This window comes from Akebia trifoliata, chromosome 7, assembly GCF_017979445.1.
Source record: "Akebia trifoliata isolate Shusen 1 chromosome 7, ASM1797944v1, whole genome shotgun sequence".
In the NCBI taxonomy this organism is placed as follows: domain Eukaryota; kingdom Viridiplantae; phylum Streptophyta; class Magnoliopsida; order Ranunculales; family Lardizabalaceae; genus Akebia; species Akebia trifoliata.
The window spans coordinates 22,907,817-22,931,726 of NC_141381.1; the positions used below are offsets into that span (position 1 = coordinate 22,907,817).

The 23,910-nt window shown below is 33.6% G+C and overlaps 1 protein-coding gene and 1 pseudogene across 1 annotated transcript; both read right to left on the minus strand.

Annotated features, from left to right (window-relative positions):
• Nucleotides 1-361: 361 nt before the first annotated feature.
• On the minus strand, nt 362-1,127 carry LOC147398429 (delta(3,5)-Delta(2,4)-dienoyl-CoA isomerase, peroxisomal pseudogene; annotated as a pseudogene).
• Nucleotides 1,128-6,516: 5,389 nt separating this feature from the next.
• Nucleotides 6,517-14,585, minus strand: LOC147398430 (serine/threonine-protein kinase PBS1-like). Its single transcript, XM_086447621.1, has 5 exons — nt 13,671-14,585; nt 12,900-13,108; nt 12,109-12,298; nt 9,452-9,843; nt 6,517-7,386 (listed from the first exon to the last, which is right to left on the minus strand). Exons 1-5 carry the CDS (start codon nt 13,789-13,791, stop codon nt 6,889-6,891), a joined length of 1,410 nt encoding a protein of 469 aa, XP_086303747.1. The 5' UTR covers nt 13,792-14,585; the 3' UTR covers nt 6,517-6,888.
• Between the last annotated feature and the right edge of the window lie 9,325 nt (nt 14,586-23,910).

Sequence of the window (23,910 nt, forward strand, 5' to 3'; positions counted from 1 at the left end):
TTACTAACAAAGTAAGATTTTAAGCCTTACTAAGGTTCGTTTTGGTCAAATGAATTATCACATAAGCAATCCAACACCACACCCCTCTAAATTTTATCGAAAAACTCAGGTCCAAATAATTTTTTTTTCAAAAAACAATTTCTTTTGAGCTTGATACAAGGTTTTGAAAATGGACAATTACCGGACTTCCACCAAACTCCCAAACTTAAAATTCAAATTCAAAGGTGAAAGGTAACTTTTTTTCAAAGTTTATATCATTTTATCCTCTATAATCAATTCATGAAGCATCAGATAATGTTTTTAAGGTGAGCCCAATGACCCTTGGTAAGGATTTCACCAAATCCTTACTAACTTTGTAAGGTTAGTCGGACTCTTTGCTAAGCAAACTACCAAACAGGTCAAGCTTAAAAACCAAAACAAAGGAAAAAAAAAAGAAGGAAAAGACCAACATACCCTCAGCAACAGCTCTTACGCCCTCATACATGGATTCCTTGGAAACAAAAACCCTAGAAATCAAACTCAAACCTTTCGCCTCCAATCTCGAAAACCTCCTCCCTGTCAAAACCAATTCAATCGCATTTCCATATCCAACAATCTTCTGCGTCCCCAAATCAGCTATGATTCCCAAATCAACCTCTTTCAAAAAACGAATCCTCCGTACAATACCTAATATCGCAAGCGATTACGAGATCGATTTCACCTCCAATACAACCTCCATGGATCGCAGCGATAACAGGTTTCCTGCATTGTTCCAGAGCAGAGATCGCAGTCTGAAAGCCCTTGATTTATCTTCGAAAATGTTCTTCGATTCTCCCACGATCGTTGGATTGAGAGTTTGACGCTGAATTTATGGTTTTAATGTCGATTCCGGATCAGAAATGATCTCCATGTCCAGAGAGGATGATTACACTGACATTAGGGTTTGTATGGAGAGTAGAGATGGCTTTTGGGAATTCGAGATAGAAATCATGAGAGAGGGCATTTCGAAGAGAGGGGTTGTTGAGATAAAGTGGAAAACGGGGGAATTTGGGTTTTTTTGAATGATTTCTAGGGTTTTGTAATCCATGTTGCAGGAAACAAAGAACACACCGAGACCCAACTCAGGAAACGAAGAGCAGCTAGCCACTATTCAGATTTCAAAAACAATAAAAAATTTCTTGCATTTTAGCACAACCCCTGGATAATTTATTGAATTAATGAGACCCCATTGAACTTTTTCTTTATATTATGATCAGCCCTTTGATTATGAGCCATAAAAACAAAGTTCGATGATAATTCGACAGCAGTCAACTTGGTTAGTTCAGATAAAGGGAAAGTGACCTACCGAACTTATTGAATCCGTTCAAGTAAATTCGATAGGATCCTATTAAATCTTATTTGGCAATTTTGATACTGAACTACTAATTGAAGTTTCACTTCACTTTTTTTCTTTTTTTTTCGATCATTGAGACATCATCTCTAAATCAAGAGCCGAGATTTCCATGGTTATCTCTATCCTACTTTGCAAGTTCTAAAGGTATAACTATTTGTATTACAAAAGTCGAGTTGAAATGCTTGTAGGTGCAAATAAGAAGAAGGACAAAAAAAACAAAGAATGTGTGAAGAGAACCCGATAGGAAGATCGAAGTAATTAGTAAAAAAAAAGGTGGGTGTGTTTAGATTGGAGGGATTTTAGGGAGTACAAATAGTAAGTATGTGGGGAGAGACTAAATGGCGTGTAAGTAGTTTGGCTCTTCTTAAATATCAAAATCATCAAAATAAATTCAATACGATTCTACAAAATCTATTTGAAAGGACTTGATAGATTCTTACAAATGTCCCAATCGATAGATTCTTACAAAATCCTTTAAAGTAGATTTCGTAAGATCCTACTGAGTCATAATAATTTTTTTTGATGATTTTCTATCGAACAAAAGGTTAGTGGTAGATTTACAATGGGAGCACTTGCCCCCACGAGAATTTTCATAGTTCGTGAATTAGTGAGTTATTGCAACAGATTTTAGTGGTGGATAAAAAAAATCTGCCATTATTAACCCCACAAAAAAAGAATTCACTCTTAATTGCCCCCACAACTATTTTTTTCACTCTTAATTGTCACAAAAAAAAAAAATTTATTCTTGGCTGCCCTCACATGGGCAAAATCCTGGCTCCGCCCCTGCAAAAAGTTAATCTATTTTTACGTTTAGGTGGGCATGGAGATATTTTTTATTTAGGGTCAATTTGATCATTTCACAAATTTTTTTATTTGGCTCTTTTAAGTGGGTGTATAGAGCACAAACGTGGGTGCAAGTAGAATGCTCCTTCTAAAAATTTCATTAAAAATGGAGATAATTTCGCAAAAATACAAATGATGTTTTCGTAATTTTTTTTTTTTTTTTTTTTATCAAAATCCATTTGTAGACCTTTGAATATGAGGGCTTCGTGCCGAATCATTGTTAAAGAAGGCCATGAGTGTAATTGATTCTTGTTAAAAATATAGTCCATGTGTCATGGCTCCTTTCAAGAACAGTAAAATACATTTATAACAACAATTCAATTTTTGGTGCATGGAACATGTATAAATTAATAGATTTGATTGAGTGCATATGCAATGTTAGGTCTCTTCAGAGTTAAGTATTTGGATTTAGGAGGGCTCCAACCATGCTTTGTGTCAGCAATTCAATCACTTTACTACTGACGAATTAACCATTAATTTTAGTCTTGATTAGGCTTGTCACCAATATATTCGTTCTAACTTAAAGTTTCTCTCTACGAAAGAAAAAGTGTAGAAGTGTAGATTCCCTGAATCTTTCATGGCAAAAACATAATTGAGATCAGCTAAGAGTTGATTAATCACTACTAGCCATTCAATTCCTTGTCTCAACAATGTCATCAATGTTATGGTTTGTAGAGCCTGATGATACTGGTCTGGAAGGAGTATTGTTCATCATCTAACGTAGTGGAGACGTTGATCCAGCACTCAAGCTCGGCATTGAGCTAGCTAGAAGGTTGGAGGGGGGCTAGTAGCACCCTTACCTAGAAGATGGGGATTTAGGGGATCCTCCCCTAAAATAAATTTTCTCACGGGTATTTTTGTAATTTCATTAGGATTATGTAAAATCCTTGATGATTTTTTCTGAAGTATAAATCACTAGTTTTAGTGAAAGGGTGTGATTTATAACTGTGATTTTTCTCTTCGTAGTGGAATCGGTATGATCCATGAACATACCTCAATCTTGAGGGAATCTCGTAAAAATCTGTGTTTATACATAATTGCATCTTGTTTTATTTATTTTTCTTTCTTTATTGTTCTTGGCGTGACTTCTCTACAATAAACTAGATTAGAATCATAAGAAATTAATCATCAATGATGCATATGAAAAGGGATCGAAGTGCCTAATAGTAAACATAACGCAGCCAGCCGTTCAAGACCACAAAACCCTACAATAAAACCATATGTATTGCTGTACTACAGTAAGAACCCTGTGTAATTGCATTTTGAATTTCCATTTGGAGTATGAGTCACCTATAGAGAACCACAATTGATTGACCCATCTATTCTTTGATCAATCTTGTAAATCTAATAGCAACCCACCACACATTCTACTTAGGATTGGGTGGGGACTTGGGTCCATGCTCTAGTGTAAGAATAATGCATTAATTTCACATGCTATTGCCTCCCACAGTTATGAAATCTTAACTACTTTAGTATAGCAAGTGGGTTACACATGGAACTAATTTGGAAAAAGTACTTAAAAGACCCTTACAGAGGGACTTCTTTTTAAATAGTCCCTAAGTTTTCAATGATTGCTCGGCAGGACATTTAGTAAACTTTTTCTTTCTAAATGGACCTTGGACCTTATCTGCCACATTTCTCACGATTGAATACTCTAACCATTCAAACTCATCATTTTTATTCAAAAATTGGATTTTTGACATTTCAAACGAGTTTCGGAGACTTCATTCCGTCAGAAAAGATTTAAGAAAGAAGAAGTCATTTTCAAATAGTGTTTCACTTTTTTTTTTCTTAGTTTTTGGATGAAAATTAATTAATAATGATTCTTTTGTATTGAAATTATTTAAGCAAGTCGTTATCTCAAGTTTTTAGTTGATCTTTTCATGAATTTTAGTCGAAAAAATTCGAAAATTGAAAATGGGTGGGTTGTACCAGCATCGAGTTCACCACATTTTTATTAAAAAAATGGTGAACTCGATAGTAATTAAAAAAGTGCCGAGTTTAACAGTAAATAAAAAGTGGTGAACTCGACAGTAAATAGTAGTGAGTACAATAGTAAAAAATGTGAACAAAAAAATGTCAAATTCGAAAGTAAAAATTAGGAACTCGACGGTAATAGGGACCATTAAGAAAGAAAATGTTTACCAAATGTCCTGTCAAGCTAAGGTGCAAAACTTGGGGATTATGTAGAAAGAAACCCTTTTGCAAGGGTCCTTTAAGTAATTTTCCCAACTAGTTTACTAAACTTCCCATGCCAGCCTGAAGTCATTCACTTAATCAACCTACAGTATATAACTTGAGCATCTTACAATATCTTATTTTAACAAATTCTATCTATTAAATGAAAATCTATTACAAAAATGATTTTTATTTTTTATTTTTTATTTTTTATTTTTATGGCAACATAACCAAGAAAGATCATTGGTGGATAGAAATGGAATGATCTGAGTAGGCCATAATAGAGAATTTTCTCAATGAGTTTGTAAGGAGAGGAGATTAGTAAAGAGATGAATGGTAATTCCAGCGTTTCATTATGTGTAGAAGAGAGGAGACATTGATAGTGCTTGACGAAAAGAAAATGTATGAAAAGACCAACAAATGCAGATCGTTTGGTTAGAATTATTCCAAGATGTGCTATGGCAAATAGAAAATATGTTCTCTTCACATGAATTCTTCATGAGAGGATCATGTTTTTATAGAATAATTTTACATACTTTCTGTTTACAGGTATAAATAACTCTTTTACATGAGAGGGTTTACATTGGTTAGTTACATAGGACAAGGATAGAACATGGGTTGGGTTGGGTTGGGTACTGTTGGGTTTGGTGATATAAAATCACCACATTCTTTTGTTTCTTGAGGTGATGGGCTTTTTCACTTATGTGGGGGTATTTTGGGTATGATCCTTTCATTAGCTTATGAGAAACAAAAGGGTTCCTTAAATGATAGTTATAGTTCATAGGGTTCCTTTAAAATGGGTTTCTTTATTGTTAGAGGGTGTGAGAAAATATTGAATCTCTATGTGAGTTTGTTCTTCTCCAGTAAAACTTAGAAGTTCAAAATACTTGAGAGTAATCTACACATTGTTGTCGCGAGTTTGTGACACGGGTGTGGAGTCTATTTTTTGTTTGGGTTCTTACTAGAATTTGGTATAGTGATTTAGTGGATTCCACTAGAGAGAGTTGGAGGTAAGTATAAACCTCCATTCTTATAATTTCTTCCTTAAGTAGTGAATTTCTACTTATCAATTTACCCGTGGATGTAACCCCATTGTGGGTGAATCATATATGTCTTGTGTTATGATTGTGTTCTTTTCTCTACTTTCTTTACTATTACTTGTATTTGTTTTGCAACATATTCTTAGGATTTGATTATTGGAATTGATTGCTTTGGTGTTAAAAGGGATTAATTTCAATAATTGGATTTTCGTGTATGGCTTGGGATCTAGCCACAACACTTACATGTCTTAATGAGATGAGTTGGTTATTTGGACATGGGCTAGGGAGGTTAGAGTGAGTTTACAAGAATAAATCATATGTCAGAATGGAATGCAAGTTGATTTGTAACCCAACTACCAAAATATAAATCTAAATTAATTCAATATGAATCTCAAATATTTATCTATATAATGTTCATTTATTTCAAGATTAAAAAGTCATTTACATGGCAACAGCATCATTGGAGCCTTATCCCTAAGATTTAGAGTCAACTAAACGAATCTTGTTCATCCATTCAATTGTGTCTAAAGTCACGTCTTTTGTTGTTATTGTAAGTGTGTTACATTCACTTTCACTACCTTGACTTCTAATGGGGGACCAATTGACTTTCATTGAATGTGCCCAACCCATCTCAACCAGTTTTCTCTCAGTTTATCATTCTTGGTCTTTCCACTCATCTATCTCAACACGCTCAATTTATTAACAAGATGCTTCTTGACCACCCAACATTCAACTCCATCAAAACATTGCAGAAAAAAAATTCTTTAATTTGATTGGTTATTGCATCATAAGAGTAAGGATAATAAAAGATAAATCAAAACCAAATTTTAATGTATTCTGCAAACCAAATTATTTTATCGAATCTACAAAAAGAAATCAGTACCAAATGTGGTTGCACTATGCAATGCCATGTTCTGTATACCCTGTTGCATTAAGCATGTTCTACAAGTCATTGAGCTTCATATAATCATTTAAAGGCATATCTGTGTTTTTTCATAAACTACAATGTCATTTGAAAAGAGAAAACAGACGGACTCATTCAGCCGACACCAAATAAATGGTAGAAGGATTTGATAATGCTGATAATGATAAAGATGACGATGTAGATTATGTCGAATGAGTGTCCAATGTGATCCTGACATGTTAAATTCTCAAAATTTCTTAAAAACTTTCACAACACAGACATTAGGACTTGCTGTTATACTACAAGACCCAAAGATTACAACCCTCTAGATTATTTTTTTTTCTTTCTATTTTCTGCCAGACAAAATATACACTCTTTTCAACTATGCTTTTCTTCACCTTTCATGCAAAAAATGGCCAAAACGAAAAACATCTTTGCCAACTCCCAGTAATATGAGACTAACTGCTTAGAAAAAGGCATTTTTTGAAAAAGTTGCTTTTCTTCACCTTTCAACAAGTTTCTATAACCACACGGGAATGCATTGTCGGTAATTACCCATTTGTGCCATCAAAACTGCCTTGTGTATTTTGTCGTCTCTTCTCCCGCCAATTCTCTCCCCACATTTTAGCCTCAGCAACAGCTCGCTCTCGATCCAAATCCCTGTTTAACATCCTCACAGTCTCCCTCGGGGAGTCTTCCTTCTCGGAACTCTCCAAGTCCCACTTGAGACCGGATCCTCCGCCTTCCTCGTTCTTCCCAAACCTTCCACCGTTCTCATCTGTCCCACCACCTCTGATCCTCCTCTCATCCTTACTTCCAAGGCTTCTGTAACTTTGACTGGGAGCGGCATGGGGGTCGTACGCATGGGATGCCAAGTAGGACAAGGCTGTCACCACATCTCCAATGAGAGGGCGAGTTGCGGCTTGTTCTTGGATACACATGGATGCCACTGCAAGAGCCTGGTAGAGCCCACGCATTGGATATCGACCTTGCAGTCGTGGGTCTGCCAATTTTGGAAATTTTCGGCGATCATTGAACATGGGACGTGCCTGCAAAGATAAGAAACCTGTCACTCAGACTTGGTAGTGTAGAGAAATTGATCCAAGAAAAATAAAGAAAGATGCAATCACACACAGATTTTTACATGGTTCCCTCAAGATTGAGGCACGTCCACAGATCACACCAACTCCACAATGAAAAGAAAATTCGCAGTTACAGATTACATCCTCTCACCAAAAGTACATATATATTCCGCCAGGAAAGCCTAACTAGGGCTATCAACGAAATTACGAAAATACCCTTGGAGGCGCCGGTCAAGCTGGAGCAATGATGTGCACTATTTCAAATGTTCATATAATCTCCACAGATGTCTGTAATCATCTGTTGTTTAAGTTTTTCAGTATTAAATTTAATCTAAAGGTACACAAGCATGCAGTAGAATGGATGCTTTTGGCATGAGAGATGTTCAGGGAGGGAATCATTAGAAGTGTGGCCCTAATAGTCTTAACACTCAAAAGATGCACCATGTGTACCCCAATAGATAAAATGTCCACATGGTCTACTTAATGTATGCCAAGGATTTCTGTAGTAATTTAATTACATGCAAGACTAAGTGCTTAGAAGGAAAAAAAATGTAAGATTATGTACCAAAGACACAGACGTGGACAAGGGTTGTTGGTGTCCAACAATGAAATGAGTGTCAGATAAACTAAACCCCAAAAGGTAGACAATGATAGATATGTATGGTTTGATCAATGGGGGGGATATTTTCATAAAATACTTTAATTCCTGTTATTTGTAATTCTGTATGACATAGAAAGAATGCATTTAGATAAGTTATACATTTTTTTTTTTTTGCAAGGCAAGCAAGTGATTAGTGTTTAATGGAGGTGATGGTGGGATCAAAGGGATTTGAGCCTAGACCATGGGATCAACTATCATCAAGCTTTACCAACTCAGCCAAGTGGCAACTTTGAGTTGATATACCTTAATTGAATTGGTGCAACATCACCTGAAGCTCCCACTCATAAAATCCTGTTTTAGCCTCAAATATGGGGTTTGATACCATGACGTCACCTGAAGCTTTGAAGCTGACTCCTGGTCTAGTACCAATTGTGTTATGCAACCCAAGATTTTGTAACTGAGAGAACCCAGAAAACTAAAGAGTGTACAATATGAAAACTGGTGGCATCACATATATATTCAGACGGGATAGATAGGAAGTTTTCTGAAGAAAAATGACACCTTAGATAGAACTGACAGTCTTCTTGTAACTACGTAAGAAAACTATAAATTTGGGGCAAGTCACTTGAATCACTCTGCCAGTAGTCACAATAAAGTCACTTGAGGAATTTCACACATATGAGAACCAATAAAGTAGAATTTGTTTTACAGTTACCTATGAATCTAACACAAAAATAAATTTTCTTAGTCACCATTAAAGCAACAACCTAACATAAATCTATCCATATGTGAGGAGAAATTCTTTTCATTCCCATTATGGATAAAATGAAGAAATCATATCCTCTAAATCTAACACCTTGGAAAGAGAATCAATCTCCTCAAGAACAATCTTATGATTCCCAAGAAAATAGCTTACAAAAAACCTTAGTTAATCATTCTATTTTTTATGGGTAACTGGACTTGAACCCACGACCCCAAAGTTGTTTTGAAATGTGTCAAACCAACTTAGCTATGGGTCTAAGCCCTAGTTGATCATTCTAAGAGCAAAGGGAATTGAGACTTGGGATTATCTTAAATGCAAACTCCAAAAAGTGTGGCTCATAATCACATCTTATAAACAGCAGCTGAGATATGCATTCCATTATTAATGATAAAATGGGTCACCTAGGAGATCTTCAAGGTAAAAAACCAAACCAGTCACATATTCTCAACCAACCAATCTACAGACTTTTCTTCCTGGATTGTCAACCATGTTTTCCTAATTGGACTAGTGTGTAGATCTCTTAGGTGAGCTTATTGAATGGTGGGCCCTACCACCTATATGTGTGTAATGTGTATCAAGATCCACCAAACATTAGATTATCCCTTCATAACAAGATAAAAGACAGAAAAGTTGGAATATACACTAAAAGTAGAAGAGGGTAGGATTACCCAAGCAACAAGGTTCTGTTCTCCATGAGCTCGGGTGCTGTCAATGGCCTTACGTCCAGTAATCAGCTCCAAGAAGACTACCCCAAAACTATAGACGTCAGATTTCACAGTCAATTGTCCAGTCATGGCATACTCTGGAGCACAATAACCGTATGTTCCCATGACCCTAGTAGAGACGTGGGACTTATCTCCAACTGGACCAAGCTTTGCTAGCCCGAAATCAGACAACTTAGGGTGGTACCCTTCATCCAATAATATGTTAGATGATTTGAAGTCTCTATAGATAACTGGGGGATTCGCTTTGTCGTGAAGGTATTCCAACCCTTTGGCTGCGCCAGCAGCTATCTTCATCCTTGTATTCCAATCCAGTGGTTCCTTATCAGGTGGAAGATCTACACAAATAACATTTGCTCATTAATTATGACATGACGGAATTTAGCATATCTTATGATGCATAGTTTATTAGCGTATTGTAACTGACTAATATAACTGCAGAGACATACTTGCAATATTCCATAAATACAATGTATGGTTCCTAAGTTTGGACATGGTGAAGCATCAAGAGAATAAATATCAACTTGGGGATCTTAGTGAATTTGATGCTAGATCATTCTTTTTTCCTTTCGTTGATCAGACTTCCTAAATATAATGATGGAAGACAAGCTATTACATTGAGAGAGGAAATCCATAAAGCATATCTTCTTGGAATATTACGAAAAATAAATATAAAACTTATTCACCATCAGTAATACAAGAAAAGAATTTATGCACCAGGATGGAAGGTGATGAAGAAGTTGTTGCATGGGAAACTCTTTTAAGGTGGTTTGGACTTTAAAAACATCATTCATAGTCCTTTTCCGAGTACAAAACCCCACCTCCACCCCAACAAACACACACATACATATATATCGGCCTAAGATAAGCTTGATTGGATGTTTCTGACCCATTCATTCTATTGCAGCCATTACTATGGTCCCATTAAACATAATAAATCGTGCGGAAAGAAGTATGCAGATCAATGATCACCGCAACTGGGTCAGTTTACTTCTTTGTGGGATCTATTGATGGGTTGCAACCCTATTGCATATCTGCCATTTGGATAGAACAGGAAGAGAGTATGTTGAGTGGCTTAGTAGATGATGCATGGAAGGCTCCTCTAGTGAGGGAGATCATGTGTTCAATCCCACTTTTGAGGATACTTATAACTAATTGGTAGTGGCTAGTGTGCCTCTGTGTCACATGCAAGAAGCAAATTGTCTACATGTGACATATACATGATGCAACTCAGCTTGGCATGTACATGCAGTGACTAAAATGGATCACAGACAAAAAAGAACTGTAGTCCATGTCAGTATGGGAAGTGGAGGAGGTTTGTGTCTGTCTAAGCATGTTTGCCTGTGTAGCTTTCATGAACTAGGCTTGGTCCAATCTCAACCATAACATGTATCCCTCATTTTGGTCCCCCAAACCCAAACCGAAACCAAACCCCAACATAGAACTACGCAAGAAGGAAAAGACAAAGAAGAGAGAAGTAGAATGCTCAAGATTTAAATTTTCTTAGAAATTATATGTAGTAGGCCAGTAACAGACTTCTAGACAATAGGCATGTTCAATGGAAGTGCATGGCTGGCAGCCTCAACATTGAGTTTCCTGAAACACTTTGTTTTGCTGTCTAGGAAACAAAGGAATGTTACAATTTCAATTATCTGTCAAAACCTTAAACCAAGTACAGAATACGAATGAAGCCACAAACCATAAGGCTTGACCTTCAAGTTCTTTCATTAATACTTAAGTTTTTACCCTGAAAAATGGCAATAGAGTTGAGCACTAAGAAATCTTAGGCATCACTGCATCAGCAAGTTCACGTATAATAGCAACATTTTTTTCTTTTTTCCATGAACTTGTCTACAGATGTAAAATATGTGGGCAGTTGGACAGAAAAGAAGACCTAATGATTAAAAAAGAAACAAAGAACTGATCACTTCTTTAGTCCGGACCTCATTTTGCAATATGATCATGTATGTAAGTTACTTCTTTTGATCTTAGATGATATATGGAGTTTGCAGAGGTTTTTATATCGCCGGTAAAGTTTTCCTAAGTATAAATGTACAAAGAAGACCACCAAATTTCTAATAAATGCACAGTATAATTAAGGAGTTGATGATAGTTCACCCTAAGGATTTTGGAATAATTTAAATTCCAAATCTTGGGACGTGACAGGATGGGACTTTTTCAAAGAACTCGCCACTTCTTTAGTCCGGATTATGCCAAGAAATATCTCTTCAAGAAGAAAAAATAACTCTAGCACCCCAATATATGCATTATATGTTAATTTTCATATTTTTTTGAAATTTCAGAAATATTTATCTCTAACGATAATGGAACCCTATATTTTAAAATAACTCCATGTAGGAGTACCAACACATACTATCCTTTTTTTTATTTTTTATTTTTTATTTTTTTTTACAATATGAACTATGTAATTTTTTTCAGAATCATGGCATCTATAGAATTACAGAAGAGAAGGCAAGAGAAACAAATAAGCATGAAAAAGAAACAAATCTCCAACAAAATCAGTCAAAAGACCAATAAAAAAAAGGCTCTAATCCTAAACCCTCAAGAAACCGAATACAGAGATGGGGACATTGCAATTTTACCATGTAGATGATCTTCCAATGATCCCATGGGCATGAATTCATAGACAAGAAGACGCTGATCACCATCGGCACAATAACCTATCAAATTTACAAGATTAGGGTGATGTAAAAGGCTGAGCATGAGAACCTCCACAAGAAATTCTCTGTTCCCTTGGAGCCCATCTCTATCCAACTGTTTTACAGCCACAACCTGCTAACAATACATTTATCAGCCCAAACATGGAAATGCTCAATAATTGCATAAACAATGTTCCCTCTATCTTCCAGTCAAACAAGAAATAAGAAACTACGGTAACTCTTGGGAGAAAACAAATGTGGGCAGTCCCAAACTTGCTAGCAAATTAAGAATTTGCGAGCATGGTTTAAAATATCGGAATGTATTGGTCGATACATATTGGTATCAGCCAAGACCGATACAAAACATTGAATGCCCAAGAACTACCTAAACCATGTTCCCTCTATCTTCAAATCAAACAAGAAATAAGAAACAATGGTAACTCTTGAGAGAAGAAAACAGATGTGGGCAGTCCCAAACTTGTTAGAAAATTCAGTATTTGCAAGCATGGTTTAAAATATTGGAATGTATTGGTCAATATGTATCGGTATCAGCCAAGACCGATACAAAACATTGACCCCGAAACATTCATCAGGTATGTATCGGCCAATACCTATCGGATTTTTAATTTACCGAAACATTAAATCGATATGATATTTTAAAGCATGTTTGTGAGTTTCCCACAGAAATCAGATGCAGTGGAATTAATGTGCATGCGAATTATAGAGAATTTTACCTGACCCGTGCTCTCTAGACGCCCTTTGTAAACATGTCCAAATCCACCTTCACCTAATAGGGATTCAGGTCTAAAGTTCTTGGTTGCGACCGCAAGCTCTCGGAAGGTGAATGTGTGAGCAGCGATATGAACATCAGACCCATCCTTCAGACCTGTGGATTCCCTTCTGGATACCCCTACAGGGTTTCTTGATCTGAGTCTGTCTCCTCCTACAAATTCGTGGAAACAAGCAAGAACCCAGATACATAAATACCACAAAGAACCGATTCACGCCATTTCAAGTAATAATTCAAATGCTTTAATTCAGTAAACCAAAGGATCCATAATTTCTATCATTTTGGATCCAAAAAAGAAATAAACGCAATTAAATTCACACTTAGATGGAAATACTAATTTATCTATAAAGCCAAAGATCACTACCAATGCATATTTCATGAGATACACATCAACCCAATTGAGGTCAAGATCATCTACAGATTTCTTACAGCGATTACGATCAATTAATTACTAATCAAAGCGAGCAAAACAAACAAAACTACATTGAAATTCCATTATTAAAGAAAAAAGAAATATGTCTAAAAATAAAATCGATAAATTTAATTAATATTCAGACAAAATTGAACGAAAACTGAACACCCATATCTTCCAATCAAAGGAATCAATCAAAAATTTCAAAAAATCTCCAAAACGAACAGCCACCCAAACTTTAAAACAACAAATCCTTATAAACCCAGATCAGATTAAGCAATCAGACAGTAGAAAAGAACTGACCTGAAGACAATTTAGAAATATTGGAGTTCACCATTTGTTGGGGTTCCTTCGAATCATCTCTAGCCTTTCTAGGATTCAACCCTTCCTCCTCCCTCGAATCGAAGCATGGAAAACAACCCATTTTTCTAATAAATAAAATCTTCCTTAAATCGCAGAAATATCAAATCTCTGAATCTAATCTCCCATGGTCTTCAACTCCTTTTTCACTAAAATCCCATAAAAAATCACCAAAATTCTCCCAAGTTTTTTCTCACTGTATCAGATCCGTTTGAAATCGAACAAGACAGAACAGTAAAATCCCAGTTTGAGAAGAACTAAAGAAAGAATCGAAGAAATAAAAAGGAAAAAAAAAATAAAATAAAAGCTATCGTTTTTTATTCCTTGAGAAACGATTACAAGAACAGAGCCGGCCTAGTTTTAGTCTCCATGTACATGTTCTCTTTATATAAGAATCAACTCTCTCTCTCTCTCTCTTAAATTTTACTTTTATTTATTTTTATTTAACAAAAGAAAAGAAAAAAAAAAGAATTAACTTCGTGATGACCGGAATCCGGTGGGGACGGGCGAAAGGTGTCAAATGACGGTGGTGGGTCAGATTCTAGACAGATCTTTATTTGGGAGGTTAGTGGCTTTTAGTGGTTAGACTTTGATAGCTTGTTGACATGTGTCTGACATGTTTGAATTATATTAATGTTGAGGTCATAGGGATTGTAGAAAATGTTTAATGAGATGTGAGGAAAAAAGATGAGATCAGGTGAGAGAGTCTAAGAACATGAAAAGAAGTTTCATATTTGGTTTCTAGATGAAAATTGAGAATCTTAAGGAAGTCACGCACTCATGAAAGATAAGGTTTGTTGGTTTTGGTTAGTTGACATTATATAGTCTAAGTTAGGTCACCAAAGGACATACTTGAAGGAGAAGTTGTGAGTGTTTGTAACATTTATATATTGAGAAGCACATGAGATTCTGTTTCCTTTGCAGGCAATCTGCATTATCTCCTCACATCTCATTCTCGCTCTTTCTCTAGTAAGTAAAGTGGGCTTTGTTGTTGTTTTTAGTGAAATTTTAGTAAGTACTAATAACATCTTTACTTACTTTCTCATTTGTTACACCTAATGTATTGTTCGTGTTCGTGGCAATTCATGCCAAGCCATGTGTAGCCAGTGTTAGACACTTATCGAAGGTGTCAGTGAGTTTGTTATATACGTGTAGTCCTTAGCAGCTGCATCTGCATTTTCCTTTTTGATGTGTAGCCAATGTCAAACACTTGTCAAAGGGTGTCGGTGGGGTTGTTATATATGCGTCGTCCTTAATAGTTACATATGGATTTTTCTTTCTAAATTGTGGTTAAATTTTATAGTTTGAAGGGTTTCGTCTGCTTGCTTTAATGGGATGGTATTAGAAGTCACGTGTTAAACCCAAACTTAACCTAACAAACAGAAAACATTGGGCAATTTTGAAGGGTTGTCATGATTCAAGCCATGCATGGTTAGGTGGCAGTTAGCCAAACTGTCGTTACAAACTTGTTTAAAATCGATTAACAACAAGCCAGACTAGTAGCAAGATGGGTGACCTCCTGGGAAGTCCTCTTCTTGAAAATAAAAACTAAAAACCAATGTCATCCATAGTAATTTTAACAGCATATCAAATTTGAAGTTGTGCTCTAGTTATTTTCAATGAAGAACAAAATGTTTGTCTATTCAAACTAATTGCCAAATATCCATTAGGCAGCTTTTTCAAATAAGAAAGATGTTATTGGGGGATTTTCTGAAAATAGGAATCGCCACCTAGTTTAGGTCTAGGAACCATGTAATAACTCAAAAACGGGTCTGAATTGGTGTATGATCAAGAGAAACAAGTAAGTGGCCGAGTTACGAGTTTCGGGAGGTGTTAGGCACTGAGCATGCCCGACCAAGATGATCAGTCTCTACAATAATCCAAGACTATGGGTGAAGACTAAAGTCAAATAAAATGTCTGGGGTCAAAATTAATGTATGGTCAGCTAGAAAAGACTACAGTCAAGGTCCTATACCGTCTTCATCAATTTATATAAAATTAACCAATCGAGCCCTACAACCATAATTTCCAATTAATTTGGTTAAACCCACATGGAATGCACCAAGAAACCAATTTACAAATTAATTTATATCCCAATAAAAAAGGTTTTGGAATGTATCTCAAGATACCCAAAAGAAGAAAATAATTTGGTGCAAATTTTAAGTGAAAGAGAACTCTCCCAAAGTTAAAGCAACGAAAATTGATTTTAATCATGTGCTAGAGAAAACCAGTGAGGCAACCCAACTAGCCTTGTGAAATCGAAATCGAAATCAAATTGATTTAACATATTAACCAATAGAATCAGTGAGTCAACTTACTAGATTTAATGAAACTAAAACCAAACTAATTTATTCCCATATCTTACAAAGATTTGCAATCTCAAAATAATAAACTAAAAAAATTGAAATCCTCTTCAACCTATCATGTCCATTGACTCAACTCGGCTACATTTTGCAAGAAAAGGATCGTTTAAAATACTTATGTGCAAAATCATTGAGTTGACACACATATCGCAAAAGAATTACTGATCCAACATTCCCAAAAATCAATAAGTCGTCCTACTTTATTTTTTCTTATTGAAAATGTCTAATTTGAGTCGCTTAAAAATGGCAAGTTGACTCAACTGGTATCAATGTAGAATTCTCAATTTGATTTAATTTTTTTTTAGAATTTTAACAGATCAAGCCATTAATCAAAAAGAAAAAAATGATTAATTCGATACATACTAGAGCGAGTTTATCCAAACCATTTGTGAAATCCGTTGTAAACACACGAAAAAAATCTCACCTTTTAATCGTGTGGGTGGCTGTTGTGGTGCCTTCAAAGATATTGAAAACCAGAGCAAGAAGCCAAGAATATGAGCAAGAGTGTGATCAATGATGAGATAATCGAAGCCGGGGTTTGAAGGTATGCTATTAGAGTATTAAAATCGCGAGTTAGAGGGCATAAACGCTGTTGTAGGGAAGTGAAGAGGAGAGTTAATGAGGATGTAAAATCTAAGAAAAAAGGGGTGTTAATGGAGTGCTATGACGAAGACGAATGTGTTGATAGAGATGGTTGGTGCGTTAATGGATAAGAAGGAAGATGGTAGTAGAACTATTATGACAAAGTAAAAAAAAATAGAAGGAATGAGATAAAGATGACGTTAATGGGGGAGCCGATGAAGATGAGGACTGAGAAGTGTGTTATGGGGAGAAAAGAAGACGATAAAGTAGAAGGGTTGTGGAGCGTGTGACTGAGGAATATGAAAAATGGAAGTGTTGTTGTGATGGTCTAAGGAAAATGGTAACTGGTGTGAAGAGGTAAGTGTTGTGTTTTTTTTTCTTCTCTTTCCCTCTTTTTTTTTTCTTAGTGTGTATTTGGTAACACTTCTAAAGTCTAAATGGAGGTGGTCTACCTTTAAAATTCAGACTTCAAAAGTTTTATTGTCACTTATTTCATTTCATATTTCAGCCTTAAGAACTAAAATTTAGAACTTTTAATTTAGCGATGAGAAGACGCTAGATGAAACTACTGAATTCTAAATTATTATTTTTTTCTAAAATACCCTTTTCAAAACACTAATTTCTATGACTTATACCTTCTTTATACAAACCTAAAATCCTTACTTTTAACTTTTTTTACCTCTCATTTATCTTCTACCTCTTCTTCCTCTACAACTATGCTGTCAATGTCTCTCCACTAAGTCATTCACATCTCAATCTATTTTTCCTTTTGATTCTGTTTGTTAAATTTGTAATTTTTTTTAAATTAGAATCTGTTAATGTGTGCTGATGCTTCAGATTTCTATCCTCTATGATGTCTACTTGTAGTTCTCTCTATTCTAATGGAATTCTCTTTGTAGTGTTTATATTTCAATTCTACTATAAAACTAACATTTAAAAGATAATGTAGAGTGTTTCTTTTATTGATTTAAATTCTATGTATAGAAACCCAAAAAACATCCTTCATGATTGTTTATTATTTAAGTATTACCTTGTTGGAATATAATTTATCAAGTATGAATTCAATTTAAAACAATACTTTTTGAGTGTTTGATTTATTAGAAATCGAAATTAAATGTGTGAATGGTTTCATTATGCATAACTTGTTATCTTTTTCGATTAACAATTTATTAGAATTACAAAAGGGTAATATTATCAAAATAACCATTGTGTTTTAAAATTATGTTTGTAACCAGAAGCTTTTAAAAATGATAAACAAACATCTTTTCCAGAAATAAGACTTCAGATTCCAAATTTCAAAAAACAAAAACTAGACTTCAGATTTCAAAAAACAGAAACTAGACTTCAGATTCCAGATTTTAGAAAACAACTTTTCTAGAACAAGACTTTGATCCCTCTAAAAAAAATTCTCTAAGATTTCAATGCCAAAAACGGGATTTGGTATTTTTTATAGAGTAAAGAATTTGAGCCCCTCTCTCTCTCTCTCTCTCTCTCTCTTCTGCTTAGACTTGTTCTAGGCCGAACCAATGTGTAGAATCCCTTTTGCAAAAACTTCTAAAAGAGGTAGAGTTCTCTTTAACGCCATTTTATGTGAGAGTTCAACGTGATTTAGATATGGGAACTCAATGACCAAGAGTCTCACATAAATTCAAACATTTTTCTTTCTTTCTTATTCTTGCTTGGTCGAACCAACGACGATCCTAAGTGTGCGTTATTTCTAAATTGAGCATGCAGAAAAGAAATAGAATAAGGTAGAAAACAACAAGAATTCTGAGGAGTAGGAAAGGATATAAGAAATAACCTATCACAAACTTTCAACTATTCACATGTATTATAAGCTCGTCATTAGGAATTCACAGCAATCGGGTGATGAATTGTCGAATCAAACGATCGCAAAATGGGGTGCCTACACCCTCATATTCCATAACCTAAGTCACCAAGTCCCCCATAATATTATTACAAATTGTCAAAAATCTAATCTCTTGTTACATATGGTTTGAATGGCACTCAAACTAATTCTCGCAATCTAGCTCAAATAAGACTTTTTCCCAAAGTGTTCTATGAGTTGCTCCAACCCATTTAACCACATACACTCAAGAGATAGCACACAACATTTGAAGTTTAAAAAAATTTCTTACACAAACTTTGTTGCTTTCAAGAATTTAAGCACTAAGGTGGTGTTTGTTTGCGCTATTTTTCAGTGCTTATTGCTGAAAAAAATTAAATTCAGCACTTTTGTCAAAATAGCGTGTTTGTTTACTCGTACTTATTGCTGAAAATAAGTGAAAAAAATTCAGCACTATTTTGATGCTGAAAAAAAGTGCTGAAGCGGTAAGCACTTCGCTTTTTCAACACGGACAAGTATGGCCCTTTGTTTTTTTTGAGCATGGACACTATGCCCTTATTCTTAAAAGGATATTACCTCTTATATCCCATGGATAAGTATATAGACACCCCACAAATTAATAAACCCACACCATAGCTAAATTATTTTGTCTTATATGGGTTAAAAATTTTGGAATGAGTTAATTTTTGGTGAGGATGATCTCTACAATGAGGAGATCATTCTCACAAAAAATCAGCACATCTTGAAACTTTTAACCCTATCAAAACAAGTTCAAGAACCGTAAATTGTCCATTTTTTTTTTTTTTTTTGAAAACTATTTTTAACGAGTTAGAAGTTTCAAAATAAACTGATTTTTGGTGAGGATGATCTCTAGACCATATAAATTATCCTCACTAAAAATTTGGTCATTCCAAAAATTTTAATCCATATAAAACAAAACAAAAAATGGCTATAGTGTGGGTTGCCCTTATTAATTCATAGGGTGCTTTTATAATTACACATCCTTCATTTCCATCGAAAATTGTTCATAAAAAATTAAGTTCTTTTTAAAGTTGATTTCAAATTTTGGTGACTTATATGACATTATTATTTTTAATTTGAAATTTGTGGGCTTTTATAAATAGAAATTATTATTTATAAATTGAAGATTTGAGTATTATTTATTATTTAAAAATAAATTGTATTTTAATTTTATAAGAAATAATATATTTTATTGTGTTTGATAATAAATAAGCATTTAAAACATGCAAACAATGTATAATATGATTGTAAGGGTAACAAAGACAATTTATCAGTTTCAGCAATGTGTACAAACATGATTCAGCATCTAAACAAACAATTTTTTAGCACTTAAATTCAGCGCTTATAAGTTTCAGCGCTTAATGCTATTCAGCACTTATTTTTTTCAGTTTAACAAACAGCACCTAAGTGTATAAAGTATTATCTTGTGCGTAAGTTTCTAAGTGGGATAACTCATTAAAACACATTGGAGTAAGATTAACTTAAACTACATTGGGAGGATTAACTTGATTATTGCACAAACGCTAAGTGATGAATGTCTAGGTCAGTGACATAAGTCTCACAATATTGTATTATTATTAACTAAGGTTGTTTCAAGTAGCCATAGAGAATTAGACTTACTATATGTACATATGAACACTTAATGATTAAATGCAAGGAGAATTTACAGTGAGGGCGATAAGACCCCACAAGAATTTTCAAAACCTATAAGAATGTATGAATTATTGCAAATAAATAATAGTAGTAGATGAAAAAATCCGTTGTTATTAATTACCCCCCCCCCCCCCCCCAAAAAAAATAAAAAATTAAAAAATAAAAAGAAAATTGCACTTGGTTGCCCCTACAAAAAAATGTCCACACTTAGCTACCCCATGTAGGCAAAATCCTAACTCCCCCTAAAATAAATGTGTTCTGCACAACATGCAAATCACATGTGTAAGGACTACCTAAAACTCGGGTGATATTAACTCTATTGTACAAATTTTAGTACGATTACAATTTTAAACCTTTAATTATTGAATTACAATTGACTAATTGTTTTACCATTTTATAAAATATATACCAAGGTAGATTTTACAATACAAGTATCTACCATTAAAAGCTTTCAATAAATGATGGTCCACAGCCCTAAAATCACATATCATCATCATCATCATCATCATTAATTGTCCCTCATAACAGTTATTTTGGAATTAAAATTACACCAATGGTGTAGTTACAAATTTAAAGAAAATTTGAGATTAGATTGATTTTCTTTGATACTATTACAAGAATCTTAATAGGATTTATGTAGAAAACAGAAGAATCTTATCATAGCTAGAATCATCTTTAATCAAATCTAATCCTAATTATAATTATTTGACCTAATCCTCAAATATGATTCAGTGAATCATGATATACCTTGTTACAATGCTTCATTCTAATAGTCTAACAAAACTCCCAATCAATAAATCCCTTTTGTGATTGTTTGACGATTTTTCTAATAATTTTTTACAATTAGACGATGGATAGTTTAGATTATCCAATAGGTTTGATTGTTACATATACTAGATCTAACTGAGTAATCATTTACAATTTTGAGTCTGTTGAAGGAATTTTGTCCCTCCATTCGATTGTTTCAAGTTATCTCTTATGTTAGTTCAAGTATTGTTGTTTTATTAGATTAATTCAAGTACATTCAGACCCTCTATTATTTTAATATTCAACTTATAGATTTTCTACGATCACCACCTCAAGAAAGCTTTAACATAATGAATTTTTTTATATGTTGTATTACATTTTAAGTGTGTTCTATGAATCATTCGATATGTGTGTATATACAATATTTGCATGTGTTTGTTGGCACAAGCATATTTTTTGGATTTAAAGGGATAAAAGAGAAAAGATAAAAAAGCTATATAAGTATTTTTTTTAAAGAAATGGTAGAATAGGAAAGGAATAAAGTTGGAGAGGTATTCTTGGAAAGAGGGAGAAGAGAAAATATAATAAAATAAAAGACTATCTTTAAGATTCGTGACAAGATTAAATCCTAACCACTTTTTGTGAGATATTATTAGAAACGGGACTACAATAAAAAATAGAATAAAGTTAGAGATGTATTATTAGAAATGTATAAAAGAGAAAAGATAATAAAGTTGAAAAGGTATTCTTTGAAATGGAGAAGAAAAATGACAATAAAGTAAATAAGTTATCATCAAGATTTGTGGGAAGATTAAGTCCCAACCCCTACTTACTAAACATTAGAAAAAGAACTGTTGTGTTTTATTTCATTACCATCTTCTTTGAAGTTAAAAAGATAAAAAAGAAAATATAGTAAAATTAGAGAGATATCATTGAAAAATGGAGGTAGGAGTGAAAAGACGATAAAGTTGAATGGAGAGAAAGATGAAGGGCAATGAAGTGAGGTTATGTGGTCACTAGTCCATTGTGTCAAATTCTATACTTCACAAAGTTGTAATTGAGTGGGGTCCACCATCGTAATAGATATATATGGGGAATGCTAATGTCAAATACTTCATGAGAATGTTAGCATTATCCAACACTTTTTTCTAATAATACTCATCGTCATTTTGCCTTTTAGTAAAAAGTAAGGTTATGTTAGTTTTTTACACAATAAATATTTGTTTACATAATACATGTTAGAGACATTTAAGTATTTTGAATTAAAAATCTTTGTTGTAGTAAATGATTTGGCAATCAATGCCGACATAATAAATGCATTTATTAATGTCATAATAAATGTATTTATTGTATAAAAGATTAATATATCATTATCCTTTTTACTATAATTGAAAAAAAAAAGGTGTTAAAGCATGCTAACATCCAACTCTTTTGTTTTCAATAATACCCTTACATATTTTGTCATTTAATGAAAAAGACTAGGGTATATTAATTTTTTTTTACATAATAAATACTTATTTATTTAATTAATACGTGTCTCTTTCATAATAAATACTAAGGGTATTTAATCTTTAGAATTAAATGTCTTGTTGCAGTAAATGATTTGACAATCAATGCCAACATAATAAATGCATTTATTAATGTCATAATAAATGTATTTATTGTATAAAAGACTAATATACCATTATCTTTTTTACTATAATTGAAAAAAAAAAAAAAAAGGTATTAGAGCATGCTAACATCCAACTCTTTTGTTTTCAATAATACCCTTACATATTTTATCATTTAGTGAAAAAGACTAGGGTATATTAATTTTTTTTACATAATAAATACTTATTTATTTAATTAATATGTGTCTCTTTCATAATAAATACTAAGGGTATTTAATCTTTAGAATTAAATGTCTTGTTGCAGTAAATGATTTGACAATCAATACAAACAATTATTTATTGTGTAGAAAACCATTATACTCCCATTTGTTTTCACTGAAAGACAAAATGAATAGAGGTATTATTGGAAAAATAAAGTGTTAAAAGGATACTAACGTCCCCATAAGGTCTTGGACAATAGCATTTCCCATATCATTATTTAAAAAATTGGATTTATTTTTATTCTTATCTATATTATTATACCCTCAACTTACATTTAAATTTAGTATAATTAAGGACATTTTTGGTTAAAAACCAAGAAAATTGCATTTGCACCTCCATAAAATCACATCGAGTAATTTTTAAAATTACAAAAATATATTTTTTACTATGTAATCTTCAAAACTACCCTTTAAATAATATTTTAAATTATAAATAAATCATTTAGATACATGTGTATTTACACATGCCACCTTCTTCTAGCTTAAAAAATAAATTTGATCTCTTTAGTCTTTATTCTTTTTTCGTTCATAACGTATAGTTTTAGTATTTAAATTTTACTATGTTATAAGTAAAAATAGAAGTTCTCTTAGTTAAAAATGTAGGTTACTACTTACAATAACAAAGCTGATTTGACAGATGAATAAGGTATTTTCTTTCGCCATACAAAAATTGTAGGAAGATCCTTAAGTGGGTCACTAGATCATTCTATGCCTACACTTTTCTTAACTTTGGAGGGTCTAAAATTTGCCACGTCATAACAGATAACGTGACACCAATAAAATTCTCAACGGACACGCACACGAATTCTAATGAGTCTTGATGGGGAGATTTCCAATTGACTCTTTTCCGTCAAAGACTTCTAGATCCAATTGCAATGACTTCTCTCATTTATTCTTTATTAAGACTTGGATTTAAATCAACTAGGAATGGTCTCACAATCAAAATAATTGATGAAAAATCAAAGCTAAATGGTAGAGTTGTCATTTAGATGACTCTAATCAAATGGAGCCATTTTACTCTAACAATAATTTAGATGATTACAATTAAATGATCAAGTTAACTTTTGATGTCTGGGCGGGATTAGTTAAACTTGGCCCTGG

What these genes read in the sequence shown, in the direction of transcription:
- LOC147398430 (XM_086447621.1), bottom strand. Translation starts at nt 13,791, where the DNA reads ATGGGTTGTTTTCCATGCTTCGATTCGAGGGAGGAGGAAGGGTTGAAT. An exon ending in GTCTAGAGAGCACGGGTCAG is followed by an intron (nt 12,299 to 12,899) that starts GTAAAATTCTCT and finishes TATTGTTAGCAG; the next exon opens with GTTGTGGCTGTAAAACAGTT. An exon ending in AACAGAACCTTGTTGCTTGG is followed by an intron (nt 7,387 to 9,451) that starts GTAATCCTACCC and finishes TTATCTTTGCAG; the next exon opens with GCACGTCCCATGTTCAATGA.